Here is a 25,939-nt window from a genome sequence, read left to right on the forward strand (position 1 = left end):
AATGGGAAAGGAGCAGTTTTGGTTTTTGTTTTTTTGAAGTTAATAAAAAACAGCCGGATAGCTGTTTTAAAGCAATTGCATCCAAGAGCAAAAAAATCAGCTTGTTTTGTTTGCAGCACTGTTTCTCCCAACAGAGAACAGATGCCTACGTTCAGAGATACAGGTTTGTGCATACACTTGCCAAGTAAATTTGGTTTTTAACTCCACCTCAAAATGGCACATTTCAAATCGTCAAAGGTTCTAGAAGCTGCAAATCAACATTATTTAATGTTAGACACACGCTAAATTTTATTAAGCATTACACTAGAACTACTTTGGTATAAAAAATACTTTATTTTAAAGCTATGAAAGTTATAAAAATATGTAGTTAAACCTTCAACTCACAGAATGTTCGCTATTTTAACATTAGTAATTTGTTTCTCCTAACGAATCTGAGTTTTATTCGAAATGTTTACAAGACAATTATTACTATCATTTAAAAAAACCCATCATTACAGGGAGCTGTACTAATTGTGATATTTTATCAGTATTCATTTAACCGCTAGGTTTTTAATGAAGGCAGCAAAAACAACTATTTTCTGATGATACAGAATTTCTTATTTCTTGAAGCGTTTCTGTGGTTGACCACTTCTTCATTAGTTACCTGCAGCATGGCACCTTCCTGCCAAAGAAAAAAAAAGTGTATCTGAAGAAGTTTATCACATATGTCTAAACCAAATTACCAATAGGGGAACTTCAGCCATCTTTAAAAAGAAGTATAAGCAGTTCACTGGTGTGTCTAACACAAAAGGAACAGGACTGTCGTTAGCTGAGTCCACATTCTTCAGTAATTAGCCTGTCAAAAGCAATGGAACTTTGAAATTAGGATGTGGGCTTTTTTTTTTTTTTTTTTTTTAAGGTTTTGTGGGTTTTTGTTTGAAAACCAGATCATATGGAGTATGCCACCCTTACTCAGATGACTCATTACTTGGCAAATTTTCATTAATTTGAGGATCAAACATTCAATGCAATGAGAGTAAGGCTGACTGAATTTGGCACTAAGGTTTATTAGCTGCAAGAACTATAAAAAATGGTGGAAACCTCATCATTCTAGCCAAATTCCAATTTAGGTAATTACATTGTACACTCATAAAATACCACCTGCAGTTTCATTCGAAGCTTTCACCTCTCCTCCTAAAGAACTGCTTATGCAGTTACAAGAATGGACGACACATTCCTTCACAGAGGCAGATGTATTCTGTAGTGCAATTTTTTTTTTTTCCTTACACGTAAACAGTCTAAAGTTACTTGGGAACCTTCAGGATGAAACGTGTTATAGATTACAGCAGACAAGACACATAACAACACAGTTCATTTTTAACAGCACAGCGCTACCTTCATTGCATCACCTTGCAACCACCATAATGCATAGTCTCCCAAGAAAAAATAAAATGTTGCAGGATGCATAAATAAAGTTGTATGATTTAATTAACATGTGACCTACCATTTTAACTACCAACACCAGGGATGGAACCCTTGCAAAGCTTTACTAATGGACACTTGCAGGTCTCATTTGTTCAACTGTAGCAGAGTACAGTGGCAGCAGTCTATGCTTGTCCAGGATTCATATCATAGCTAGATTCCAGTAGGAAAAAAATACGTTAAGTAGCTGAAATTCACAAAAATCTGTACGTAGAAAATTTAATACAAGAAAACAGGATACACATATTTCTCTTCAGTTGATAATTGTTAACACAATTCATTGCTATGTTAAACTACATAACAACAATCACTATACTGAAAGAATACTGTCACATATTAGTTTCTCAGTTTTGGAACATTAAGAAAGAAAAAAAGTAAATAAGATCTTACCTAAAGAAGTTTAACTGAAGCTTAGAACTAAGTTTGCTCTACTCCCTCAGCCTTCGTTGGCATCCTTATACAACTATTGCAGTAATACAGCGCAGCTTTTTAAGACTGGCTGAACTTAGTGACGTTTTCAAGAGTTCTCTTGTACTACACCTGTGTCCCTGGAAGAGTACCTCGCTGGGGATATTTCCTTTCCTTGCCATTGAAGAAGCAGCATCTAAAAGATCTAAAAAGGTGTTTCTCCTTGCAGAGATATCCCTTAAGTTATCTAGATATTTTAAACCTGATCATTTAAAGACAACATACTTTTTTTTTTCTGACCAGCATTTAATTTTACACGTACAACAATAGCTTTGTATTATTTGTGGGACCTTATACTACCCACTCCTTTCCTTATTTTACAACGTTAAAAAAAAAAATCTAAAATTACACAATATTTCCTTTAGAATTATTTTATTAAATCATAAATGTACAACAGCTTCTTAACTCTACACACGCACTTAAATTTTTAAAAGGAAAACGTTATGTCTTATTACACCATGATCCTGGCTAATAGCTTTTCAAAACTTTGAGAAAAATCTTAAAAAAGGTTTCACATGTCACCTGAAACTTACAAATTTAACATTATCAAAGGAATGCTTCTACACTTACAAAGACCACTAAAAAGAAACAACAATTAAAAAGCTAAGAAACTGTCTCAAAGGCATTTTTACAATCCTTCCTCCACAGTAAGGTAATGTTATTAAATAATCCAAATCCATTCACAAAATGGCTCTCTGCATCTGCTCTGGTGTCTTCTGCCATACCACTGCATATTTATGCATGACTGAGATAAGTGTTTCCTTAACATTGTTATTTCCATAACCTGAAGCTGTTCTGTTACCTCTGGGCTCTCATCCTCTCCTATTTATACAGTGAAGCCTGTTTCAACAGAAGTAAAGAGTAAAAAAATAGGTTATGAAATTATTCAGCTAACCATTATTTATAGGAAAGATAATATCCTAAAAAAACTTTTAACTCCTGCAGCTACTCTCACGAATCACTGCAATTTTAGCACTTAAAAACATACTTACCCATGGCAAGCTTGCAGAAGCTCAGTAACGGCTTCTCCCTCCATAGCCACCACTTCCTCCACTGCCACCGGGACCATAGTTGCCTACAATTACAGCAAAGAGAGAAACAACGGTTAAGTCAGTGCACTTCCATCTAAGAATACTTCGAACTAGTCTATCAAAATTAACATCCGGTTTACTTCTAGAGATGGCATATCCACAGCTTTTAACATTTCACCATGTTCTCCTACTAATGCCCAGAAAGTGCCACAACTACACGCTGAAATCCTAGAAGGCTCAACAGGGCCACATGTAATTTGATGTACTGCATAGTTTTGAGCCTCACTGCGAGGGTGGAGTTACTTGCAACCTGACAAGAAAGGGGTTCTTGTTTCAGTTTCCATTCCAGGAGTTTTATACAGCACATTAAATAACATCAAGACAACTAAAAGCAGGAAATGACAGGAAAAGGTGACATTAGAACAAGAAAGCAACAGAAGAAACCCCAGTAAGTTTAGTGGATGTTACAAGTTGTGCTCCAAGTCCTTACTGAATGGAATCTGCATGGTATTTTTTCTAATGTTCTAGAGGGAAAAGAGGCAGGGGTTATCATTTTCCCCAAAACAAACTTTACAGTGTTGAGATCAACGAAAAACTGCAGCCAACTCATACACTACATAGAACAAACATGTACTGTGCATCTGTTGTAGAAGCTAGCAATTTTTACCTGTCTTATCACCCTCCCACCTCTCCAAAGGACCGAAGCTTGCCCAGTCTGGCTCCAAAGCATATCAAGACATACCTCCACCATATGGTCCCCCCATGTTCCTGCTGCCACCAAAATTTCCACTCTTCATTGGACCATAATTGGAAGGCTGCTGGTTGTAGTTTCCGAAGTCATTGTAGTTTCCACTTCCATAATTGCCTGAATTATCAATACAAGAACAGACATGTCTGGATGAGCTACAATGTTCACAGAATTCTCATAATTACACAATTAAAAGACAAAATCATGCAAATAGTCCAGCAGCACATGATATCGGCTGCTTTTTCATTCCATTTGTAAAATTGAGATTGCTTACTCCACCATACACCTCCCAGATTTCATACGATTTGAGCTGATTTACAACTGAAACTTGGTCACTTCAAACCCGTAGGTTACCTCCTCCATAGTTGTCATAGCCACCTCCATAGCCCCCACCCTGGTTGCCATATCCAGGTCCTCCTCCACCATATCCTCCTCTTCCTCCTCCGTAACCAGGGCTGCCACCGAAGTTGCCACCTATGACAATATAATCCTTTAAAATAAGCTTTTCAGTGTAGAAGGTAACCAGATTCTACACAGGATATTTTTCTGCTGACAAGTCTACAGGGGAAGGAAAAGGGTAGGAGTTCTAGGAAGATGTATACTGAATTCCCACCCTAGCTAAACTGTGACTAAAACCCACTAGCCAGACTGCCTAAAAGCATCAATGAAGTGACTTGCTGCCATCCTAAAGAGAAGGGCATAGTTATTCATAAGATAACCATACAATTTCCCACGTCAGGTATAGTGTGAGCCAATAGTTGTGTGTGTTTCTTAAAGCCAACAAAATATCTATGGCACTTCGAAAGTTTTACATGAATAGTAAATGAATGCATAAACAGTTCTAAGTGAAAGAAGAAAATAAAAATACAAACAGAAGCAAACTTACCTCCAGGCCCTCCACCATATCCATTATACCCATCACCAAACCCACGGCCGCTCCCATATCCATCTGTTGGAGGGAAAAAAAAAAAAAAAAGTATATGTATTTCAATTCACCTGTAGCAAACTAATTTTTATCTAAACCATATGACGTTAAGACTCAGATCTCACACAGTGAAGTACACATACTTGAATCTGGATAAAATGCACGTGAAACAGTATATCTACCATCTCTCTACACCACCTACTTTCTTGCATTTGTAAAGTACTAGGTTAGTTTTGAACATAGCTAACCTGGTTGGCTTTTATGTAATTTAAATGTTCAATAAAGAAACCCCTCACCATGAAGCTCCTGAGCACTCCATATAATTACAGAGAAGCAACAGGTGAATTTCTTATCAAAATTACCAAGTTTAAGTTAATTTCAGCTTGTAATAGAATTGTTTAAAAATGAAACCACTTGAGTTTATAAAAAGGTACCTCATCTATTTGTGTACTATGCAAGAGTTTTTCAAGTTATCTTTCCCAAAAATTCCGTAACAGTTAGAGATGCGTTTCAATTGAACAGTAGTAGCTTACTATCACCCAGAACCTGAAGGATGATGTAAACAAACAAAAAAATGCTACAAACATGCCTGTCTTACCAGCTCCACCTCTGAAATTGCTGCCAGGTCCCGGACCAAAGTTGCCACCACCTCCACGTGCATCACCAAAACCAAAGTTCCCTATAACAATTTAACATTTGTAAGCAGCAAAATCATGAGAAAAACAAACTATAAAGCATTAACTGAACATACCTCCTCTCCCACTCCTAGAATTTTGAACTTCCTGCATTTCCTGTCTAGAGAGGGCTTTCCTTACTTCTGCATTGTGGCCATTAATGGTGTGATACTTCTGCACTGTAATCACATGAAACAAAACGTTGTAAGCATTTAAGTACTGATCTGGCAACAAGAAGAATCTCGAGCCAAAAATGCAGTCATTCCCAAACTGGCCCATACGTACTCCCTACTGTTATTTTTAAAATTATAAATACTAAAATAATTTCGTTAGGTACTAGATCATTTGTTTAAAATACCTGTCCCCACAATTCACCATAACTATCATATTACATTCACTTAAGCATTCCTATTACCTATTTATTCTAAATTTAGCTTCGCACAAGTACCGTGACTGTAAGCATCAACATTATCAAATAAAGCAGCGAGATGAAGATTACTTACATACAATTTTATCCACAGGATCATGGTCATCAAATGTAACAAATCCAAACCCTCTCTTTTTACCAGACTGTCTGTCAGTAATGATTTCAATAGTGTCAATTTTTCCATATTCCTCAAAGTAGTCACGAAGGTGGTGCTCCTCGGTGTCCTCTTTAATACCACCAACAAATAGTTTCTTCACAGTAACATGAGCACCAGGTTTGCCAGATTCCTATTAAAACAATTCTCCAAATTACCACAAAGAAAAGCAATTTAGCAAATCATTTTTTTTTCAGGTTATCGGGAATGCAATACTAAGGTTTTCAGACACTGAGGTAGACTTCTTTCAATGCATGAAGACAACAGTTGTCCTCCCCAAACCCACATGAAAGTTCTAAATGCACTGAAAAATGATGGGAGATGGGGGAAAAGGTTGTGGATACCCCATCCCTGGAAGAGTTCAAAGCCAGGTTGGATGGAGTCCTGGGCAGCCTAGTCTAGCATTAGATATGGAGGTTGGTGGCCTTGCCTACAGCGGGGAGTTGGAACTTGATGATCCTTGAGGTCCCTTCCAACCCAAGCCATTCTGTGCTTCTACAATGTATAATGAAATGTATAGAAGTAATTGAAAATCCTTTAAATAAATTTAGAGAAAACTGTCAGACCAACTGTCTGAACAATTTCTTAATAACAAAACAAAAAAAAGCTTTGTTAACTTAAAACAAAAATGCATCAGCTTCCTCTGTCCACCTCTCCAATGGCAACAAAGCCTGCATTCCACTTACTTGCAAAGCTCCTTCAACTACAGCACATCCACAGCTCTGCACTAAAACAAATATAACTCTCCACATACTTTAAAAAAAAAAAAAAAAATTGAAAAGTGTTTTGAGCATAATATTTAAGCAACTGCTTATCCCTTTATCCCTAAAGCCCAGCAATAGCTTTGTGTGTACAGAGAGTATGCACATGTCCTGCTTTCTTTTAGTTACGTTTTTCCAAGTGCTAATCAACCCTGTATTCTTCTGGAAGCTGAATGAAAACTGGGATTGCTAACAAGGGTACCACTTCTAGTTCTGGGAAAATGGAAATTACCACAAGACACCTCATTCAGTTGCAGTTAATCTGTCCAAAAACATTAAAAATTTGGGTCAAACCTTGTGCTTGAAGTGACTAAATCCTCCCACAGCTCCAACAACGCAGAGAACACGAGTTAACAAGAACATGAGTTTGCTCAAATATCTCAATGCTACAGTAACCCAGGTATACTGCTTTACTGTGTGCCCATCTAATTTACAGTCTGGATTTTAAAATCAAATGTGCAAGGAGCAAAAATGTGAATAGTCTTAGGCTGATTCTGATCACCACCATTGGAAGGAAAGCACAGATCCCAATACTGTGTTCTCTATTTTTTTTACTTCTGTCACAGAAATTACAGAAATACTCAGAAGATTAATAAGAGTTTCCTAATTTGAGGTCTAATAACAGTAATGATCCCAGAAAAGAGATGGTCTAGAATTTGCATAATTACAGACATCCCAACACATTTCAGCTAAGAATACTTTCAGATCCAGTTAGCATCCCTTGCAGACATGATTCACACCCAGAATAATACATAGTTACTATAGTAGTAGCAGTCAATGAACAGACTAAAGATGTGGAAACAGTGTCCCAACCAGACCTTTTCAACAAATTCAAACAGAGACAGTTTGAAATAAGAATGCAGAGTAGTCTCTCAAAGCATGAAAAGGATCTGCTTTCAGTCCCATGTTTACCTCTCTAGCCACAGCTCTCTTAGGCTCCACCACCCTTCCATCAATTGTGTGAGGTCTTGCAGCCATGGCTGCATCAACTTCGGCCATTGAGGAGAATGTTACAAAACCAAACCCCCTTGATCTTTTGCTTGCAGGATCCCGCATTACCTAAAAACAATGAACAAATTTCAATCACTTCTACATGTCTCACGTTAAACTGAACAGCAACAACATTTGGAGAAAACTAGAACCTAATTCAAATACAGTTATGTATGAAGCAGCAAGCTATACAGACCAAATACATGAGCAGCATCCACATGGCACCAGAGAAATTCGTAATACTACTGTCCTCTAATACCCTACCAATAACTCAGAAAATACTCAGCAGCAACGATTCATGTTTATATACGTGTATCTTTCTCTAAAAATCAAACATTCGTTTCTACCTCTCTGAAGACCACGCTCTTTAGATTATGAAATACATATTTACTGTTCTGAAAACAAGACCAGTGGAACAACTTCAGTACAACTACAGTAGATGTAACAAGTATACAAAAGTCACAGACTAAAGAAAACCATTCACCTCTAGCTTCAACAGGACTGCTTACTAAAGTAGAAGCTTTCTTCCAAAGGTTACTGGTTACACAGGTGCTGATGCAGTAGTGCACTTGGCACTCCCTAATGCATTTCAAGCAATGATACCCCAGTTAATTTTCAACAGCTGTAATCAGCGGTTAGAGATAATTTGAGATTTTACAAGAAACAAACTGCATTTTATCAGCAGTGTGCAGAAGGAAATCTGCGTATAGCTTTGAAGGACTGATAAGTCTGAACCAACTGCAGGAACTCAAAATTTAACGTTAAACATTCTCTCTTATATTAAGCTATTAAACAGACAGCTCCCCCTACTATAATTTTTACACATTCCGCATCATCACTGTGCATTAGCATGCCAAACTTACCACGCAATCTGTAAGCTTTCCCCATTGCTCGTAGTAATTCCTCAAGCTTTCCTCTGTTGTTTCAAAGCTTAAGCCGCCAATGAACAGCTTGCGGAACTGCTCCTTTTCCCTCTACCACAGAAAAGATTAGATTAATATAAAACTTCTTACAACTGCATTAGAAAAAAAAATGCCCCCAAACTAACGAAGTGTCCTCGCTACGGGAAACACGAATCCATTCATACTGTCTGATTCTATTCCAGATATCATTCATTTTAAAAATATATAACTCACATTACCGTACATCAATACAAACAAGTTATTTACACAAACCGCTAAGTAATAACAAAACAGTTAAAATGTTCTAGGTCACTGACTCAGATTTCATTATTAGTCAAATGATGCACGCTGGAATATCTGTAAAATTTATCTGGAATTAGTAGTAAATGCATCCCCTACCAACATCAGCAACATCAAAACTAAGTAGAAAAAATTCCTCATATTTCCCTTTAAGTGTATGAACTACATTTTCAGGAAAAGTCTTAATCACTTCTCAAAGAAATTTCAATTGAGCTCATTCAGCAGAAACTTCTGCTATGACAAGTAAATCATTAAAAAAAGCTCAAAGCCAATAAGACGACATTACACGTTTTTTGTACATGGTAATTATAATGCAGAAACTAACAGCCTTTCAACCCCCCATGTACTTAATATACTAAGAATGTATTGTAAATGTTCTTTTCCATAAGCAGGAGCATCACTGGATGATACATATTGTTATCTCATATGCCAAACAGCTGATAAAAAAAAGACCCTTTAACAAAATGCAGAATTTCAGGATCTTGTCTGAAGGAGGTAACTGTCCTGCCAGGCTTTCTTCCAGGAGAATTCCAATGTAAATATTATGTCAGCATTATACTCATCATTTTAAAAACCAATTTTATTTTTTTTAAATAACGAGCATTCAGCCAATCCACATGTTTTCTGAAGCTGTCAGAGGCAGGTATGATCTAGAACTGTGCAACATGGAAAACATTACTGGAGATGATATTGAATCAGTTTTGTTAAAAATGCATTGCTGTATTACCAGCTAAGAAAAAATGCAGCAACTATTGACTATTCCTTTTCCACCTCCAATTAAGCATGCTGCTTGAGGACATTACTTCAGTGTCACTTAAAAGCATTACACCCAAAATAGATTCAAAGTATTTTTTCGTCTAAGAAATATAAAGAAAGCTAATGCTGTCCCTTTGGTCTACAGATGGGAAAAGTTTGGCAGGATAGTTTTGACACAACGAACACACATTATATGAAGTTTCTCTTCATAGAATCTTTTGAACAGAATAAGGGAAAGGATGCTGTATTCGAGACTTGAATTAAAGCTGCATGTTGGAAGCCATGTAAGCATTTCTTGCCTGAGTAGGCTAGCAGAGAAATGTTAACCAATGACTGCTTAAAACGCACAAATGCCCTTTTCTTCTAACTATTTCAGTTCAATTGCTTCGAGATTAACCACTACCTACTGGTTCCATAGGCCCATGGGAGACACTTTTCTCTACACAATCAATTGCCATACGTACATATGTCAAACAGCAGAACTAGGATAAAAAGTTGGGAATTTGGAAAATTTTAACAGCATGTGGATTTTCCCACTAAGCACTCAGGTCGTATGTGAAAATGAAACTTAAGGAAGTCTACCTCCAACCATAATAACTACATTTGCTTTTTAGAGAGCAAACACGTACCACACATTACTGATAAAGAGAACAGCTGCAAGTTCATACATCATCATACACTCATCGATCAAGTACTGCTACACCAGCATATGCCCTAGCCAAAGCAACAGGTAAGCATATACACAGTCAGGACGTGGCAATGTGACTACCACTACACAAATGAAAAACGTATGAAAGTATCCAAAGTGCTACTCCACACGTAGGCACTGCCTTACACTGTTAGTTGTGAGTCTCCGACCACAACCCCAGCCAGGGTCCAGCTGCCTCTGGTAACTGCGCGCTTAGTAACGTGCACGATCATAAACTATTTTAACTACGGTCCTTTTCCAATATTTCACGAAAACTCTTCACTAAACAGAACCCGCTGCCTCTTCCCTCCACTCTCAATACAGAAGCCAAAAGATAAACCTTTTAAGATGCCTCCGTAACGCTTTCTAAGGCAGGGACAGACAGCGCGTGAGAATCTTAGCAGTCCTCCGGCATCTTCAGTCAGGAGCCGGGCGGGATCCCCAGCACGGCGCTGCTCCTCTTTCAGCCCGCCGCAGCGCCTCGCCGCGCCCCAGCCCGAGGCCGGCCCGCCCTGCCACCCGACGCCGAAGGAGCGAGCGGGGAGGCGGCGGCTCCGCCATGTGGCGGCGATCAGCAGAGCAGCCCCGCAGTCAGGGAGCAAAATGGCGCCCGGAGCCGCCTCCTCCAGGGAGCGCGGCGCGGCGGGGAGGACGACTGCCGGGAAACCGATCTCGGTCGACCGCCCACCGGCGCCACGCGAGCCCTGGGGCTGCGCGGAAGCCAGCTGCCCAGCACCGCCGCGCAGCCAGACGCGGGGTGTCAGTTTGCAGGCGCGGCCTCCCCCCTCCCCCTTCCCCCGCCGCTCTCGGCTCCGCCATTTTCCCCCTCCCCCTTCCGCCGCCATTACCGGCGGCGGCTCCGCTGCTGCCCGCGGGGCGACGACGCGTCCCGGGCCGGGCTCCCACCAACCTCCATCACCGCGCTCCCAGAGCCACCTCGAAAGACCTAACCCGCCCTCGCCTGAACCGCAGCATCCGCCTCCCCTCAGCAGCGACCCGGCCCCAACCGCAGCTTCCAGAACTTTCCTCCCCATCGCTGCCCTCCCCCGCACAGAGCGGCCCAACAGCCGCAGCACCTCCCGTGCCCGCGCCGGGTGAGCTCAGCCACGGTCCTCTCGTAACCCTCAGACCCGCAAAAACGCGCTCCGTGCGCGGAACCGAGAGCGGTACCCCCTTAAAATGGAGCTCCGGGCCGCCCCCCACACGTACCATGTTCTTCATGGTGGCGGTCCCTTCCCGGCGCGGCGCACGGCCCTCAGCAATGGCTGCCGCAGCTGTTACGTAATTTGAAATTCGGCTCCGCGCACTGCGAGCGCCCTCCTCCTCCACCCGGCCGCGCCTCCGGAGTTTAATTAAAAAACAGCTCGGATCTAGAGCCTAAATCAGTCCTGAGAGGCAGCAGTTCTGTGCGAAGCCCCTCCGTGTTTTTGTCACCTAATAAAAAGTCATCGACGCCGTTACTAATGGCCGTCTCCGAAATGAGCCGAAGGAGTCGTCCTCGCGAGCTTATCCGCTTCGGCAGTCGCCGGAAACAGCCGAAACAGAAATGGCAATCCGTTCGGCTCGTTTCGGCGATTTCCGGAATCGGCCGACACGACGAAACCGGCACTCGGCTCAAGCTCGGCAATTTCCGGAAAAAAAAGACGCAGCGCTCACCGACTCCCCCAACCCACTCGGCAATTTCCGACCGCGGAAGAGCTCTCTAATACGTGCCCGAGTAGATCCGAAGCCGCCCGACCGTCGCTGGCACAACGTTGCTTCTTCCCCTCCTCCCCCCTCCGGAAATTGCCGAAGACTGCACCTCGTAGTGCGGGGTTATAATTAGCCGCAGCGGCCCTGCACCCCCACCACCCTCCGCGGGCGGGAACACGGCACAACGCAGCGCCGCGGCCCCCTCCCCCTCCGCCCGGGCGGGAGGCGGGAAGCGATAACCCTGGAGTTCGGCTCGGTGGAGAAAGGTGGGCCCGGCCGCGGCCAGCCGCGTTCCGCCGGCAGCCACGCAGCGCTCACCTTCCTCGCGCACTCCCCTTTCCTCTCACGCGCGGCGAGAAAGGGTGAGTGCTGCCGCTCCGCAGCAGCGACACGGCGCCGGGCCTCCCGCTCTCTCCCCTCAGCCCCGCACGAATCTCCGGCCGCCGCCAATAAAGGCCTCTCCCGCCCGCCGCGGCCCCCCGGCCGGGCCCTCTCCCGCCCTCGCGGTGGCGGCCATGATGGCGGCGGCCGCCCGCGGCCCGCTGGCTGCCCTCACCCAGTCGCTCTCTCTGTCGCCGCGAGGCATCTTCCTCCGTTTGGACGCCTGGCGCGGTCCTGCGCTCGCCCCCCGTGGGACAGACGTCTTGGCCCCCTCCTGTGCTGGCGGCGACAACGGGAGGAGGTTGCGGCTGGCGCGTAGGCGGCGTCGTGCGCTCTGCCCCGTCAGCCGCCGGCGCGCTCGGCTCGGCCCAGCCCGCCCCGCGCCGCCCGCCCGGCCCGGCCCGCCCCGCGCCGTTCCCCGCCCCCTCCCCTCCCCCCCCGGCCCCTCGGATGCCGCCGCCGCTCAGAGCGCGCAGGGCGAGAGCCGGGAGGAGACGGGGGAGCGGCGCGGCCGAGCGGCAGTGAAGTCTGTATCCTTCTTTCTCCCCTTCTTTCCTCGCCCCGGCGGCGCTCCCCGCTCCCCCATTTTCTCCCCGCCGACGCGGGGATGGAGCGCGGGGTGCGGCCGACCCCCCACAGCCCTTAGCGCGGCGGCGGCGGGAGGAGCGGGCACGGCGGGAGGGCCCGCGGAAAGGAAGGGAGGGAAGAGGGAGGGCGGGCGGCGGGGCCGGGCCGGGCAGACAAAGCCGCCCGCCAGCGACCGGGGCGGCCTCCGCGGCGGGGAAACGTGGCGGGGCGGGGGGGCGCGGGCATGGCGAGGCGCTGCCCCCCCTCCTTCCTCCTCCCTCCCTCCCTCCCGGCGGCCCGCGGGGCTCCGTTCCTCGGGGGGGAGGGGAGGAAGGGTATCGGGACTGTTCTTGTGGTTTCTTTCCCCTTTCTCCTTCCTTTCCGACGGGGACGCGAGGAGCTCCCGCCCGGCCCTTCCCGCCACCTGGCGTGGGGCTGCCGGGGCCTCCCCTAGCGGGGCGCTGGGCGGCGGGCCGAGCCGTCGGGCCCTGCTGGGCCGTGTGCGAGCCGTGCCCGGGCCTGTGTGCGAGCCGAAGTTTTGTAGTTGGAACGGGGCGGGGACGATACGTGCTTACAGAGGTGGTCGGTGTGAGAGGTGCGGTGGTGAAGGGGATGGATGGTATTGGACTCGCTTGCCTAGGATAAACGTAGCGTGTGCAGCTTAGCCGAGCTCACGTCGGTGCAGGGCCTTAATTCGTGCAAACTTGAGAATCGGAGGGCAGCGTTATGCATTAAAATAAATATGTGCAGTTTTGAAAGCGGTGGGTGCTCTGTTACACTGCAGATGTGTAGCTGCTCCCCGCCAGATCCACAGTTAATACATCTAAACCTATATCATAGTTAACTGCTGGAATCTGAGCTCCTGTTCTGTTGGGTTTAAGGAAATAAGCATCCCTGATGGTCCTCCCCCTTTTCCCTACAAACGTCTCCGTGCCTTAGAAGGCCTTGGGAAAACCTTTTTTCAACCCCATCTATCACTTTGTCACTATTTATCCTGGCTAGGTAAAGGTGTGTTACTGGGTTATGCCGGACAAAGCAGTAAGCTGCTTCTTGTCCTGGATTTAATCCATTCTGTAAATGTTCTATGCCGTGAATACATGGGGGTTGGAACAAGGACCATGTTGTATTGGGATGCCTTTCTTTGAGTAACGTAAACTTCCTTTTAATTGTCATGCATTTTTCTAGTAAAAGCTCTGCAAGTCTGCAATAAAAATGGCCTCCAATAAAACTACATTGGTAAGTTCATGCACACCTAAAGTATGTAAGGATGTAATCAACATATTTTTCTTCAAACTTATAACTTGGCATCTCCATTTAAAAGATACATCCACATCTCCCCTCCCCAGCATTTTTCTGACCAAAATTTCAGGTCCGGAAAGTAAGGCTACTAGAAAGGACATTCTCTTTGGCTTTAACAGATCTGCCATTTCTACAGAGACTTGTTGGGGAATAAAAAAAAACAAAAGGACTGTGCACTATTTCATCTGTCCTGTTGTAGAAAGCACTAAGGATTTTTTTAGCCTCCTTTCAGGATACCATGTAATTCATTGTTTATGTAAAAATAAGTAAAATCATGTATTCATTTAATTTCTCCTAGTCTATTCAGAAAAAAACAAAAGAACAAATTGAGCAAAGGTGGTCCTTACAGAAGAAAAATAACATTACTGGGAAATGATGTGGTATAGTTAAGATGCCCTTTGAAATTTATTTATTTTTTTTTTAACGGTTTCTTTGAATTTCATAGGAGCAGAGATTACCAGATGTCAATCCCTCCTGAACTATTTTAATGATGCATTCATGGTTCTCAAGTCCCTGTAAAGCTTTGCTTGACGTTAAAATATGAACTTCTAAAGGCAGTTGGTTGCTGGAAAAATCATTTTAATTGCCATTCAACTACTTACTTTATATATAAATATATATATATATACACATATATGTGTGTGTGTGGAAGAACTGAAGAAATATAGCATGAGATGCATCTGAGGTTGAAGCAGGATGCGTAGATACAATTGGACATTTGGATAGCAGAACAACGGACTTATTATGCACTCAAAAGGCCCGTTCTTAAATTACTAAAATGGTTGCTAATTGACCCAGATTGAGGTACATTAAAAACTCATATTAACTCCTGGCTTCGAAGTGCAGTGCTTGTTTGACATTATATGATGGCAAACTGTTCTAAAGATTTCATCAAGATGAATGTCTGAACTTTCTGTTAGTAATTGATTGTCCACTTCTCCCTAATTTGAGGAAGAGGAGCAGTTACCAGCCCAGGGAGGGAGTGCCTCAGGGAGGGGAAAGTGTCTGCAACTGCAGTATTTTTGATATGATGTTCAGAATTTTGCTGCACAGGTCAGGAAAATCAGTTATGGTTCCCATGGGAACCGTAACTAATTCTGCTTCATTGCATATTTGAATGCAAAACTTAGATATACTGGGGGTAGCGTAGCTCTGGAGCTGTAATTCTGAATTTGTTACCTCTTGTATCGTGAAACACTCCATTGCAACATCACGTCTCTGTTCTAACATTGCCCCTCAAAGAAAGAGTCGTTACCCATTGAAAACCATCTCTGTCTGTTGGATGTGACTTCAGAAAGCAAGTCACAAGTGAGCATCCAGAGCTTAGATGCCCGTTTTAAGGTTTAGAACAGGTAACCCTAAAGAAGGGAGCTTCAGGGATCTGGTGGATGTTTCTGCCCTTTGTTCTGGGTCAGCTGCTACATTCACCTCCAGGGTGAGATTTACATTGGTTTGTATAATCTCAGGAGTTACCATTCTTCATTATTTCTTCAGGCTCTGCTGTCAAATATTATTTTAGTAGATTAAAAAGGCTCAGGAAGTGTTTGGAAAGTAGCGTTATTCAGAAGATGTAGTGAAACCTCTAATATTTAGAGCAAAAAGCAACGCACCCTTGACTTTGTTATTGCTTACTGACCTTTGAGATAAAGGATCAGATCCTGTAATCTTCATTTTCTCCTGTGGAAAATTATGTAGCTGTCTAAAGTCCTAAAGAGTTTGCATTTCTTTTAAAGAAAAGTTATTTGATGCAGAGGTCCACAACGTTTAGGTGATGAGAATGAAAGAAGCTGAGAACAGTTATCAGAAAACAGCCTTTTTTTGAACCACAGGGTTTTAGTCCAGTGGAGAGCACAGATGGAGATGTTCCACTTGTAGCCCACTTGCCTCAACAGCAGTAATTAGGATGTTGTTAGCGTGGTATAGTGAGTCTGTCTTTTTTCTCCTTGCTTCTTTTTTTCCCCCCGTTTTCCTCATCTCATTTCTCTTTTTGATACTTTCATTTATTGCAATAAGCAGCCTTCATAAACAAGGTGGATGTTTTCATACGTTTATGTTCATTTACCTTCAGTCCTGCATTCTTTTATTTTCTTTCCTGTGGAGGCAAAAAAAAGCCAGTGTGGTTGGTACTTCTCAGACATGAGTATGGGTTCAAAATACAGCTGGGATGTGCAGGTAGTTATTATCAAAGTGGAAATACATGCTCTGTTTTAAATAATCTCTTTTCTATTCCCAAGTCAAAACGAGTGTCACACAACATATAGTCATATATGGAAACTTGCTGTTTGAAGGAGGAATTCAAACCTTTTCCTCACCTTTGCTGTTTGCACCTTCAATTCATGGGTTGCTATCGAGAGTAAAGGTGTTTTGGGGAGGAGAAGTTAATGCAAAAAAAAAAAAAAAAAAAAAGGAAGAACACAAAGAGTAGGCTTGGAAAGGCAGGTCAGCTTCTTCATTTTGCAAAAAGAAGAGTTTTCTTTGCGTCTGACAGACACTTTTTTTCCTTCCTTTTACCACATCAAGGAAAAATTCTGCAAAGTCTAAAAATCAGTTTCAAATTGCTTCGCAGTATGCTCAAACTAACCCATGGTCATTCTAGAGAGGACTAGAAAAGTGCCACAAAGTAAAGGCAGGTGCTCCATGGCTTCTGCTTGCCTCTTTCTGTCATGTAGGAAGCGCATTAGTGAGGAAGTAGCTTTGTCTGTTTTAAGGTGCTGCGTGACTGTGTGCTCTTAGAGATTAATACTGTTCCCATTAATTTATGGCTGCCATTTTAACAATTTTCCTGTAAGGAGCGATCCAAAATGGCCATCAGACTGCTTTTGGTCTGTTGGTGCTCCAGAAATGGGATACAACATGATTATAGACACGTCCTGACCTTTTCCAGATTGCAAACAAGGAAATTCTGAAAGGTGTCCTTCTACCAATATTGAATTGTGCCTTATTAAACTGGGAATGCCTTGAGGATGATGTGGATGTAATATTTATTTTAAGAACTTGAAGAATATTATTTAAAGTATATCAAATGTAAACTTGAAACACTTGAGTTTTTTAAATTAGAAAGATTTTAATTACATGTTAAGTGCTGTACCTTAAGTGTAGCTGTCTTAACGTTTGCACCTTTCTGACATCCCTCTGAATGTTAGTTGCATTGGTGCGTGGCTGATAGTGGGAAGGGACTGCAGTAGTTTGCTGCTCCTGGCATGCATCCTGTTCAATAATTATCGATTATTATTGAATATTTTGTTATGGTAGCACTACATTGTAAACTTTGCTCCCTTCAGCTTTTTTTTTTCTTTTTTTTTTTTTATTGGTAAAGGTAGTAACTTTTTTTTTTTTTGAGTAGCACCCCTTTTCTGTTTCATGCATTTTCCCTTATTACTTTTCTTTACTTCTGCCTCATGCTGTTTCTTGCCCTCCGCCTTTTCACGGGCACGGAGCTTGATATATAGAAGCTTGATAAAATTGATAAAATTTTGAGCATGTAGCACTCTGAGAATTAAATTTACAAGGGGAGTGGAGGCACTGAGTATACGGACAAAGATATTTCACCTTTATAAAAACTGGTGTTCTATGTTGGGTATCTCATTAAGTGGCTGGAAAAAAAAAAAAAAAAAAAAAAACAACCCAAAATATTACCATGTCTTGCTCAGGTTACCTGACCTCATGCACTAACGTGAAACAAGTCTGAGCTTCTAGGTCTAGTGTGAATAAATACATGATTCCTTGCTGTTTACTGAGCAAAGTTGGATTTGGCCAGTGAAGTAACGATGTAAAGCAAAAGAATGAATAATGGCATTCTGAATTTCTTTTGTAGCACAAAATGGGAAAGAAACAAAATGGCAAAGGTAAAAAAGTTGAAGAGGCAGAGCCTGAAGAATTTGTTGTGGAGAAAGTCCTGGACAGACGTGTTGTGAATGGAAAGGTGGAATACTACTTGAAGTGGAAAGGATTTACAGAGTAAGGCATTACCATTATTTTTTCTGGTACAATGCTAAATATTAACCATTTATTTGAAATAACTGTGTGGATGGGGGATTGGATGGTGGGGATACGCTTTAAAGAGCTGAAAGGGAAGGACAGCATAAATGTCTATTCAGGTGGAGCAGTCAACTATGACAATAAAATAGAAGACTGGTAGCTTAGGGTTTGTGCTTGGTCACGTTCCAAAACCTTATACAAAGCCCTCAGTGATTGTTCTTTTGCCACTGCTCTTTGATCTAGCTTGTGTCAATATCAATCAAGGTATGCTAGGCTGACAGTTGTCATAAAATAGGTATACTTTCTTATGCAGAGGAATGAATGTTATTTCTGAGAAATAAAGTTTGCAGGGCTTTAAACAGGCAGCTCTGAAGCTGTGAATTTGCTTTTTTTTGGGGAGGGGGGAGGGTTTGTTTTTTTGAGTTGCTCTTGAAATAGGCAAATTTACAAAAAGAATTCTGTGGCATGATTGCTTTCATTAGACATACTGAAAAGGTGTTTTTCAGTCTCTATCCCCGGCCTTTTGTAAGCACAACAGTGCTTCCATCAGCCAAGAAAAGAGGATGCATTGAATGTTAAAGTCTAGCATCTTAACATTAGTAGTTACATATACATATCTCCCAAAGCAACCTTCTGCATTCTAGCACCTTAAAGTTTTGGTAACTGAAAATAATAGGTAGACATCCTGTTAGTGCAGTAGCACTGTGGCAATATTTTAGTGCCTGAGGACTTCTGATGAGGTGCTTAACTGTTGGAGGGAACATTCATGGATGGCGTAAAATGTTGTTTAACAAAATACATACTCTCTAGAACAATTGCAATACCCAGTTCTGGATATGGAGCCCTTTTTTTTTTTTTTTTCTATAATTACAGCCTATTAGCATGGTTTGGGTTGGAAGGGACTTCAGGGCCCGATCGGTTCCAGTCCCCTGCCATGGGTGGGCTGCTGTCCATGAGCTCAGGTTTGCCCAGGGCCCCATCCAACCTGGCCTTGAATGCCTCCAGGGATGGAGCATCAACAGCTGGGCAACTGTGCCAGTGTATCACCTGTCTCTCAGTGAAAAGTTCTCCCCTGACATCTAATCTAAATCTCCCCTCTCAGATTAAAACTGTTCCCCCTTCTCCTATCACTTTCTACCCCTGTAAAAAGTTGATTTCCCTCCTGTTTCTAAGTTCCCTTTAAGTAATGGAAGGTTGCTATCGAGTCTTCCCCGAGCCTTCTCTTCTCCAGGCTGAACAAGCCCAGCTCCCTCAATCTGTCTTCATAGGGGAGATGCTGCACCCCTTTGATAATTTTCGTGGACCTCCTCTGGACCAGCTCCAAAAGCTCTACAGGTGGAGGAGTGAGAAACAGTTCAGTGCTCAGATGATACTTTTGAGTGCGTTTCTGGTACATAGAAGCTTAGATATATATACATTTATGTCATTTCTAGTGGGGATTGTTCTCCTGAAGTCTTAGTTTATGCTCTTACCAAATAGCTTGTTTGCATGGTCAGCCTTTAGGGGAACCAGGAATTAAGTTTAAATGTACAGGTAGGATGAGGGTTGCATGTTGTCGCTTCCACCAACATCATAGGAGTTAATAGAGCTGCTTATTCTGTATCTCAAATTTAAGAACAATTCAGCAGTATTCTTCAGCATAGCAGAGCTTTCTTTTTTCAGTCATCAAATGTAGTGCACGAAGCCTAGGGCAGATGGCTAGAGAAGCATCCTGAGTTTAAGAAAGATACCTTATATGTTGAGGAAAGGAATGACTTGCTTAGGGTGAGCCATGTAGCTAGTTGTACGCTTCTCTTCTTTTCCTAGTTTTACATAAATGTATGTATGTTTCAGTGCTGACAACACGTGGGAGCCTGAAGAAAACTTAGATTGTCCAGAGCTAATTGAAGCTTTTCTGAACTCTCAGAAAGCTGGTAAAGAAAAAACAGATGGTGCGAAAAGAAAATCACTGTCAGATAGCGAATCTGATGATAGTAAATCAAAGAAAAAACGTGATTCTGTAAGTATATGTTCATGTGCTAAACTTTGTTTCTCCTTTGTTTCTTTCTACCTCTCCGACCTTCTGCCCTAAAAATTCTGTTGTGACTTGGAGAACTAGAACAACCATAGTCCTAAAACTAAGAATCGCAGAACTGGAACTGTGGTTTGGAAAGTGTAATTTTTTTATAGTGATTAATGAGACCGCCCAAATGGTGGGTAAAAGATGATTGATTGTTCCTTTTTATGACCAGAAGCCCTGATGATGTTCTGTGATTCTTGCTGAATAATCAAAAGTAAGACTGATTGAGAGTTACTAATGAACAATGTGGTCAGTTTGTGTTAGAGTAAAATGGTTGTGAATGGAACAAGCGAAAGTTCTGTTCTGGCTTTTGTATGAACTATGATTTTTAAATAGGTGAGTGGGAAGATAGCAAAATGGGAAGACCAAGCACTTGCTTAAATTAGGACTGGACATGGTGGTAGGAAGGGTGTAGAAAGGGTGACTGAAGAAAATCTACTATTTCATGGATATTTGGTTTCACCTCCAATTTAAATGAGCCAACAATACAATAAGTTTAGTGCTAATAAGAGCAAAATAATGTGCTTAATATAGTATGTTCAGCAGTACACATTTTTCTCTCTAAACTTTCAAACTAACAATGTAAATCAAAGCTGTCAGTGTCAGCGGTTTACTGAAGACAGCTGCTGGATGTGTGCTGTCAATTACTAGGTGACGTTGGAAGGCATCAGAAGCAATATTTGTAAATACTACAAATAACATTTTTGTTTCTGTGTGAAGTTAATTTTATGGCTTCACCTGATACGGTAGCAGTCACTGTCTCACAAAGGTATTGTGAAACTAGAGGCAAGCAGTTCATGTTGTTCACCACAGATGTGATTTCAGCGAGCCAAGAAGAGTTGAGGTGTGCCCTAAGGGTGCAGTTTCACAGTTGGCTTAAGCCAACCTAAGTGCCCAGGTTTGTTGTTTTGCTGAAAAGAACATATTTTGCCTGCTGCCAGGAGTGTAGTTTTTTGTTTTGCCTGTTCAGTTTGTTTCATTAGCCATGCTTGTTTATTTTCTATAAAGATTTGAGACCACTTGATTCATCTACTGAGTTTTCAGAAAGAATGGCTAGAGCCATTAATGAAAAAATCCTTCATTGTTACTCTGCATCTGAATGACTAGGTCTAAAGGTCAGTCAAGAGAAACATAAAATTTATATCATCTTCAGACAACTTTTGTATGTAGCGATAGCTTTTATAATAATGTAATGCTATATTTTGTTGTTCTGATTCACACACACACATTAATGCGTATATCTAGCTCTAATGCCAGAATAAAAGGGTAGTTAGATGTTGATAGATAATAATCTTTTAACTTACTCGATAGGTTGATAAACCGAGAGGGTTTGCAAGGGGTCTTGATCCTGAGAGGATAATTGGGGCTACGGATAGCAGCGGAGAGCTTATGTTCCTCATGAAATGGTAAGTCTTACATCCACGGTTCTGAGCCATATTGAGGGAGGGCTGGTAGTTGCACTTAGCTAATGTGACAATTTCATTTCAGCAAACGGAAAGAAGCTGGCAGTCTGCTTATTAACCCTGTGTTCTTGCAGAAGCAAAAGTTGTGTCATTACTTAGTACTTAGTCCTTCTTTCTTCCAAAACCAAAATGACTTTAGATTCTCTTGATTCAATATCATAGAAATGGAATTTAGAGCTGGCATTTGTATGGAAAAGATGTATCTGAGTAGCATTCTTGCTAGGGAAATTTCAGGTAGAACTCTGCTTTTACTTGTTTTACATAAGCAGATTCTAGCTGCTAGGCAGCCAATCTTTTAACCAAACTTAGTGTCTGCTGTTTTGTGTGCAATCAGGTGGATAGACAGTTGGAAGCAACTAGTGGAGGAAGCTGAAGATGTGATGAAGAACAAACAATATGAAGAAGTTTGTCATTATGGGCCTGTAACAGGGAAAAGTGCTTTGGGGAGTTAATGTTATTTGGAGGGTAGGAGGAAAACAGTTCTATTAGCTATGATGTTAGCAGAAGACATCTTGTCTTTGCAGTAGAGAAGCAGGGTAACTTTTTTTTTATCTAGCATTGAGAATATAAGGGTTGAATTAACATTTGCTTGGAGTTTGATTTTCTGTGGTGCTGGGATAAGAATTATAGTTTCCAACAATCTTTTAGAAAGGCCTAGTTTCTTTAGTAGTGTCAAACTGAACAGTCTCCAGAGAATTGGTTTGTCACGCAGTGTGCTTAGACTCTTGAAGATCAGTGCTTTGGAAAGGTTGTCTGCCTTCTGACTTCAAATTCTCTTTAATACATGGAACTGAGAGAAGTTTGAAAATGTGGATTATGACTACTTGAATTTCTGTAGTGAAACTGGCAGAATAAAACACAAAGGAAAACAAGAAAGGAGCATTTTCTTTTTAGTTTGTTTGTAGTGGATTAGTTTCTTCGTAATTGATTGCAGTCAACAAAGATAGATATGAATATGTGGTCATAGAGCTGACTTGTACAATCAGCATGCTCTTTGAAAAGGAGCCTAAAGCATGTTCGATTGAAATATTTTTTTTGTTACTCCAAGACAGGCTCAGAAATTGCAGTTACTTGCTTAACTTCTAATACAATTTGGATGTGAATACTACCTTCGAAGACTGCTGCTACTACATTTTACAAGTCTCACTTTGAAGTTCCAATTATGCTTTAAAGTAAAATTAGTGTAGTTTTACTTACTTAATTATATACTGCATTTGGTAACTGTAGGAATAATTTCTCTTAAACAGTGTTTTCCCCTGGAATAGGAAAAACTTGCGAAGGAACGTATCAGCTGTGAAATCTTATTGTTAGCAAAGAAATTCTTTATAGCTAAAGTGAAAAGTGTATTGAAAACTGATTTCTAGCTGGCATTTTTCATAATGTTATGATATATCGAGAGCTGCTACATTTATATGAAAACATACTCTTCCTGAAACCCATTTGATGTTAAAATAATTTAAAGAACCCTGATATGAATATAGGTTAATTAAGAGAATTAGTAATTATGCTTTTCTTTTTTTTTTAATCTCCCTTCCTTTCCCATCAGGAAAGACTCTGACGAGGCAGATCTGGTGCTGGCCAAAGAAGCTAATGTGAAGTGTCCTCAGATCGTAATCGCTTTTTATGAAGAACGACTAACTTGGCATTCATGCCCAGAAGATGAAGCACAATAATTGTTTGCATCACTTTTTTTTTTATATATATATGAATATTAAAACCTGAAATTTGATTTATTAGCAATGTGAGAAGCATACATTCTAACAAAATTCAAATTTGATATTTTTTTGAAGTAGTGTGTTTTGCATCAACAGCGAGTAAATAAAAGCTTTCTGCAACTCATTTCATTTATCACAGGAGAGCATTTGATACTACTACTTCCTCCATACTAGGTAAAAGCTTTTATAAAACATTCATAAACTTCCATGGTTATTATTGAATCTTAATGAATGTCTAAACAAGCTCACAGATGTTTTGTAGTCTTCTATACAGTTGATGTGCATGTATCTTCTTTACCCAAACCTAGCCCTTTACACGTGTAGACTCATTCTTTTTAGTATTTGGGGTCACATGATCCCAAGAAGACCAGGTGAAAATTAACTTTGTAGTAATTTGAATGTTATCAGACTGTATATTGTTTACTTTATTGTAAATACTGGTGAACAGTGGTCAATAAAATAGTTTTATATTCTTCCTTTATAATGATAGGCTGTGACTCTTTTGAAGCGGTATGATATTTCTGAACCTTTTATATGTTAAGCTCTCAGTTCATGATGTATTTAACTGTAAGTTGTTCTTTTGGGGATAGATTTATTGGTATTACCCCACTGCTACTCTGTAATCACAATGTCAGACAAATGTCAGGCTTTGATTCTCTTTAATTTTTTTGGTGAAGTGTAATATTATTTATTTTCAGCCAGAAAGAGCTGACTTCTTTTGGGCTGTGAAATTCATGTGCTCTGGGTACTTGTAAGCCACGCAGATAGCAGCCGTGCTGCCTGGGTATGGCTGCTGGTCACAGGGCCAAGTGGCCTCTGCAGATGTATTGGAAAATACCTGGTGTGTTGACAGTGTCAGCCTTTGCTTTGATTTCAGATCTTCGTATGGGGCTATACTGTAACAAGTGGTGGGATGGTTCAGGTAGAATTACTCTTCGGGCAGTGACCTGAAAAATACTTCCTCAGTTCTAGGTCTTTAAAGTGTAATATTTTAATCCAGATTCTAAGCTGTATACTTTTAAATCAAGAGGCTTTGTTTCTCGTTAAATTCTAAAATGGGTCATGTCATCTGCTGCTGGGAGAATGCCCTCAGGTCGGCAAAAGTGAAGGATGGAGTAGTTGGACAAAAAGAATTTTGCCTTTTTTTGTTCTTCTTCCAGTTGTTACTCCTCTCTTCACTTGCTTTTGTCTACATGCATTCTTTTATTTGGGTTATGACTAGCATGGTGGTTTGGCCTTAAGCTTTGCCTCTTCATAGGTCAGTGGCCAACCTTGTTTTAGAATTCCTATTGTTAAGTTTTGACTAGAATAATCATGTCACATGGTGCTGTCGCAGTCCTACGTGGGATGATAAGATTCCTTAACAACAGCTATTCCTGGAAAACTTCATAGGTATCCTGAGGGGGGAAAAAAAAAGAACCTTTTAGTCTACTCTTGATTTTCTTTTTGACAGAGGCTTAAAAATTGTGATTAAAACCACTTGTTTTCATGTAGATTAAAAAGCTGTTTATATCATGAATGGAACCACTGTAAAACATTTAATTGCAAGTAAACACTGGGATGGTTGAAGTAATGCTAAGATACCTTTTTAGGTGTAACTGCTTTATCTTAATATTTTTTCTTCCCAGATTTGGGTGCAATTCAGGCTCTGTGGCTGTAGGGGAAAAAAAAATAAATGTCGTGTGGGGTTCCCTTGCTCAGGTTAATGATGGTTTCAGAGCTTAGCTTGCTTCTCTTGCCTGCTCCTTTGAGAAATTTCTCGGAATTTGTTGTATGTGCAAGTCTGCAGAGTTCATGGCTTAATTCTTTGGGGCTTCTAATAGGAATATTAATACACTTGTTGTGTAGGATTTCCAAATATTGCTTTTTTACCCAGTTGCCTGAGAAATACACAGGCTAAATGAGAATTCTAAAGCAGCATGCATTTTCCTGTCTTTTTCTTCAGTATGAAATACTTCTAAATTCAGTCTTAAAATATTTCAGAGTTTGTGTTATACTGTCTGAAACTTTGAAGTTTCTTTGTTTCAAGAGTGGATATTGAGTTTATATAACATGGCTGATTTTAGTCAATATAGATTGAAGAGTCAGTTATCGTAAATGGTAGGTGTGTAACGATTTCTGTTGAAAGGTTGTTTCAATTTGTAACCTTTAAAATGTTATTTTGCAACTAGATACAGCTTTTACGTATATTTGATTCTTCCTTTTGACAATCTGTAAAAATGCACTGTACTCACATTTAAACTACCATACAGCTTGTTACAGTTACGTAGATTTCTAATTTTTTACATTATGATGGTAGAAATGCTGACTGGTATTTGTTTTCTCTTTTCCCCCTTCCCCCCTTGATTTGTGTCAAACTACATTTTGACAGTGACGAAATGCAACACTTGGAAGTTACAAGTTCTGTAAAGTTATGCTGAATGTGCTTGGTACATATGCAAAAAGACGTTATCAAATGTTAGTAACTTTGACTGACTAAATAAATGAATTATCTTCTGTA

General features: G+C 41.2%; 2 protein-coding genes across 12 annotated transcripts; one reads left to right on the top strand and one right to left on the bottom strand.

Moving 5' to 3' along the window:
- Nucleotides 1-313: 313 nt before the first annotated feature.
- On the bottom strand, nt 314-12,760 carry HNRNPA2B1 (heterogeneous nuclear ribonucleoprotein A2/B1). Of its 8 annotated transcripts, XR_014883908.1 has the most exons (13): nt 12,534-12,760; nt 8,503-8,613; nt 7,562-7,708; nt 5,811-6,021; nt 5,385-5,486; nt 5,223-5,312; nt 4,595-4,657; nt 4,063-4,182; nt 3,703-3,825; nt 2,922-3,004; nt 1,852-2,074; nt 1,484-1,614; nt 314-661 (listed from the first exon to the last, which is right to left on the bottom strand). XR_014883908.1 is itself a non-coding variant. In XM_085226223.1 (11 exons), the coding sequence occupies exons 1-10, from the start codon at nt 12,561-12,563 to the stop codon at nt 2,943-2,945; spliced, it is 1,059 nt and encodes a 352-aa protein (XP_085082349.1). In that variant the 5' UTR covers nt 12,564-12,760; the 3' UTR covers nt 314-661; nt 2,922-2,942. The 8 variants fall into 8 exon arrangements, 6 of the variants coding, with proteins under 6 accessions (XP_085082349.1, XP_085082347.1, XP_085082348.1 ...); XR_014883907.1 differs by lacking the exon at nt 1,852-2,074; XM_085226223.1 differs by lacking the exons at nt 1,484-1,614; nt 1,852-2,074.
- Nucleotides 12,057-25,939, top strand: CBX3 (chromobox 3). 4 transcript variants are annotated; one of them, XM_085226226.1, is made up of 6 exons: nt 12,762-12,884; nt 14,111-14,161; nt 18,039-18,181; nt 20,036-20,201; nt 21,573-21,667; nt 23,271-25,939. In XM_085226226.1, the coding sequence occupies exons 2-6, from the start codon at nt 14,138-14,140 to the stop codon at nt 23,395-23,397; spliced, it is 555 nt and encodes a 184-aa protein (XP_085082352.1). In that variant the 5' UTR covers nt 12,762-12,884; nt 14,111-14,137; the 3' UTR covers nt 23,398-25,939. The 4 variants fall into 4 exon arrangements, with proteins under 4 accessions (XP_085082354.1, XP_085082355.1, XP_085082352.1 ...); XM_085226227.1 differs by lacking the exon at nt 12,762-12,884 and adding an exon at nt 12,942-13,520; XM_085226228.1 differs by lacking the exons at nt 12,762-12,884; nt 14,111-14,161 and adding an exon at nt 12,057-12,339.

The sequence above is a fragment of the Meleagris gallopavo genome, chromosome 6 (assembly GCF_905368555.1).
Source record: "Meleagris gallopavo chromosome 6, MGAL_WU_HG_1.1, whole genome shotgun sequence".
Classification (NCBI taxonomy): domain Eukaryota; kingdom Metazoa; phylum Chordata; class Aves; order Galliformes; family Phasianidae; genus Meleagris; species Meleagris gallopavo.

What these genes read in the sequence shown, in the direction of transcription:
- HNRNPA2B1 (XM_085226223.1), bottom strand. Translation starts at nt 12,563, where the DNA reads ATGCCTCGCGGCGACAGAGAGAGCGACTGG. An exon ending in GCGACAGAGAGAGCGACTGG is followed by an intron (nt 8,614 to 12,533) that starts GTGAGGGCAGCC and finishes TTTCTGTGGTAG; the next exon opens with AGGGAAAAGGAGCAGTTCCG. An exon ending in TTCTAGGAGTGGGAGAGGAG is followed by an intron (nt 5,313 to 5,384) that starts GTATGTTCAGTT and finishes AAATTGTTATAG; the next exon opens with GGAACTTTGGTTTTGGTGAT.
- CBX3 (XM_085226226.1), top strand. Translation starts at nt 14,138, where the DNA reads ATGGCCTCCAATAAAACTACATTG. An exon ending in CCTCCAATAAAACTACATTG is followed by an intron (nt 14,162 to 18,038) that starts GTAAGTTCATGC and finishes TTTCTTTTGTAG; the next exon opens with CACAAAATGGGAAAGAAACA. An exon ending in CAAAGAAAAAACGTGATTCT is followed by an intron (nt 20,202 to 21,572) that starts GTAAGTATATGT and finishes CTTACTCGATAG; the next exon opens with GTTGATAAACCGAGAGGGTT.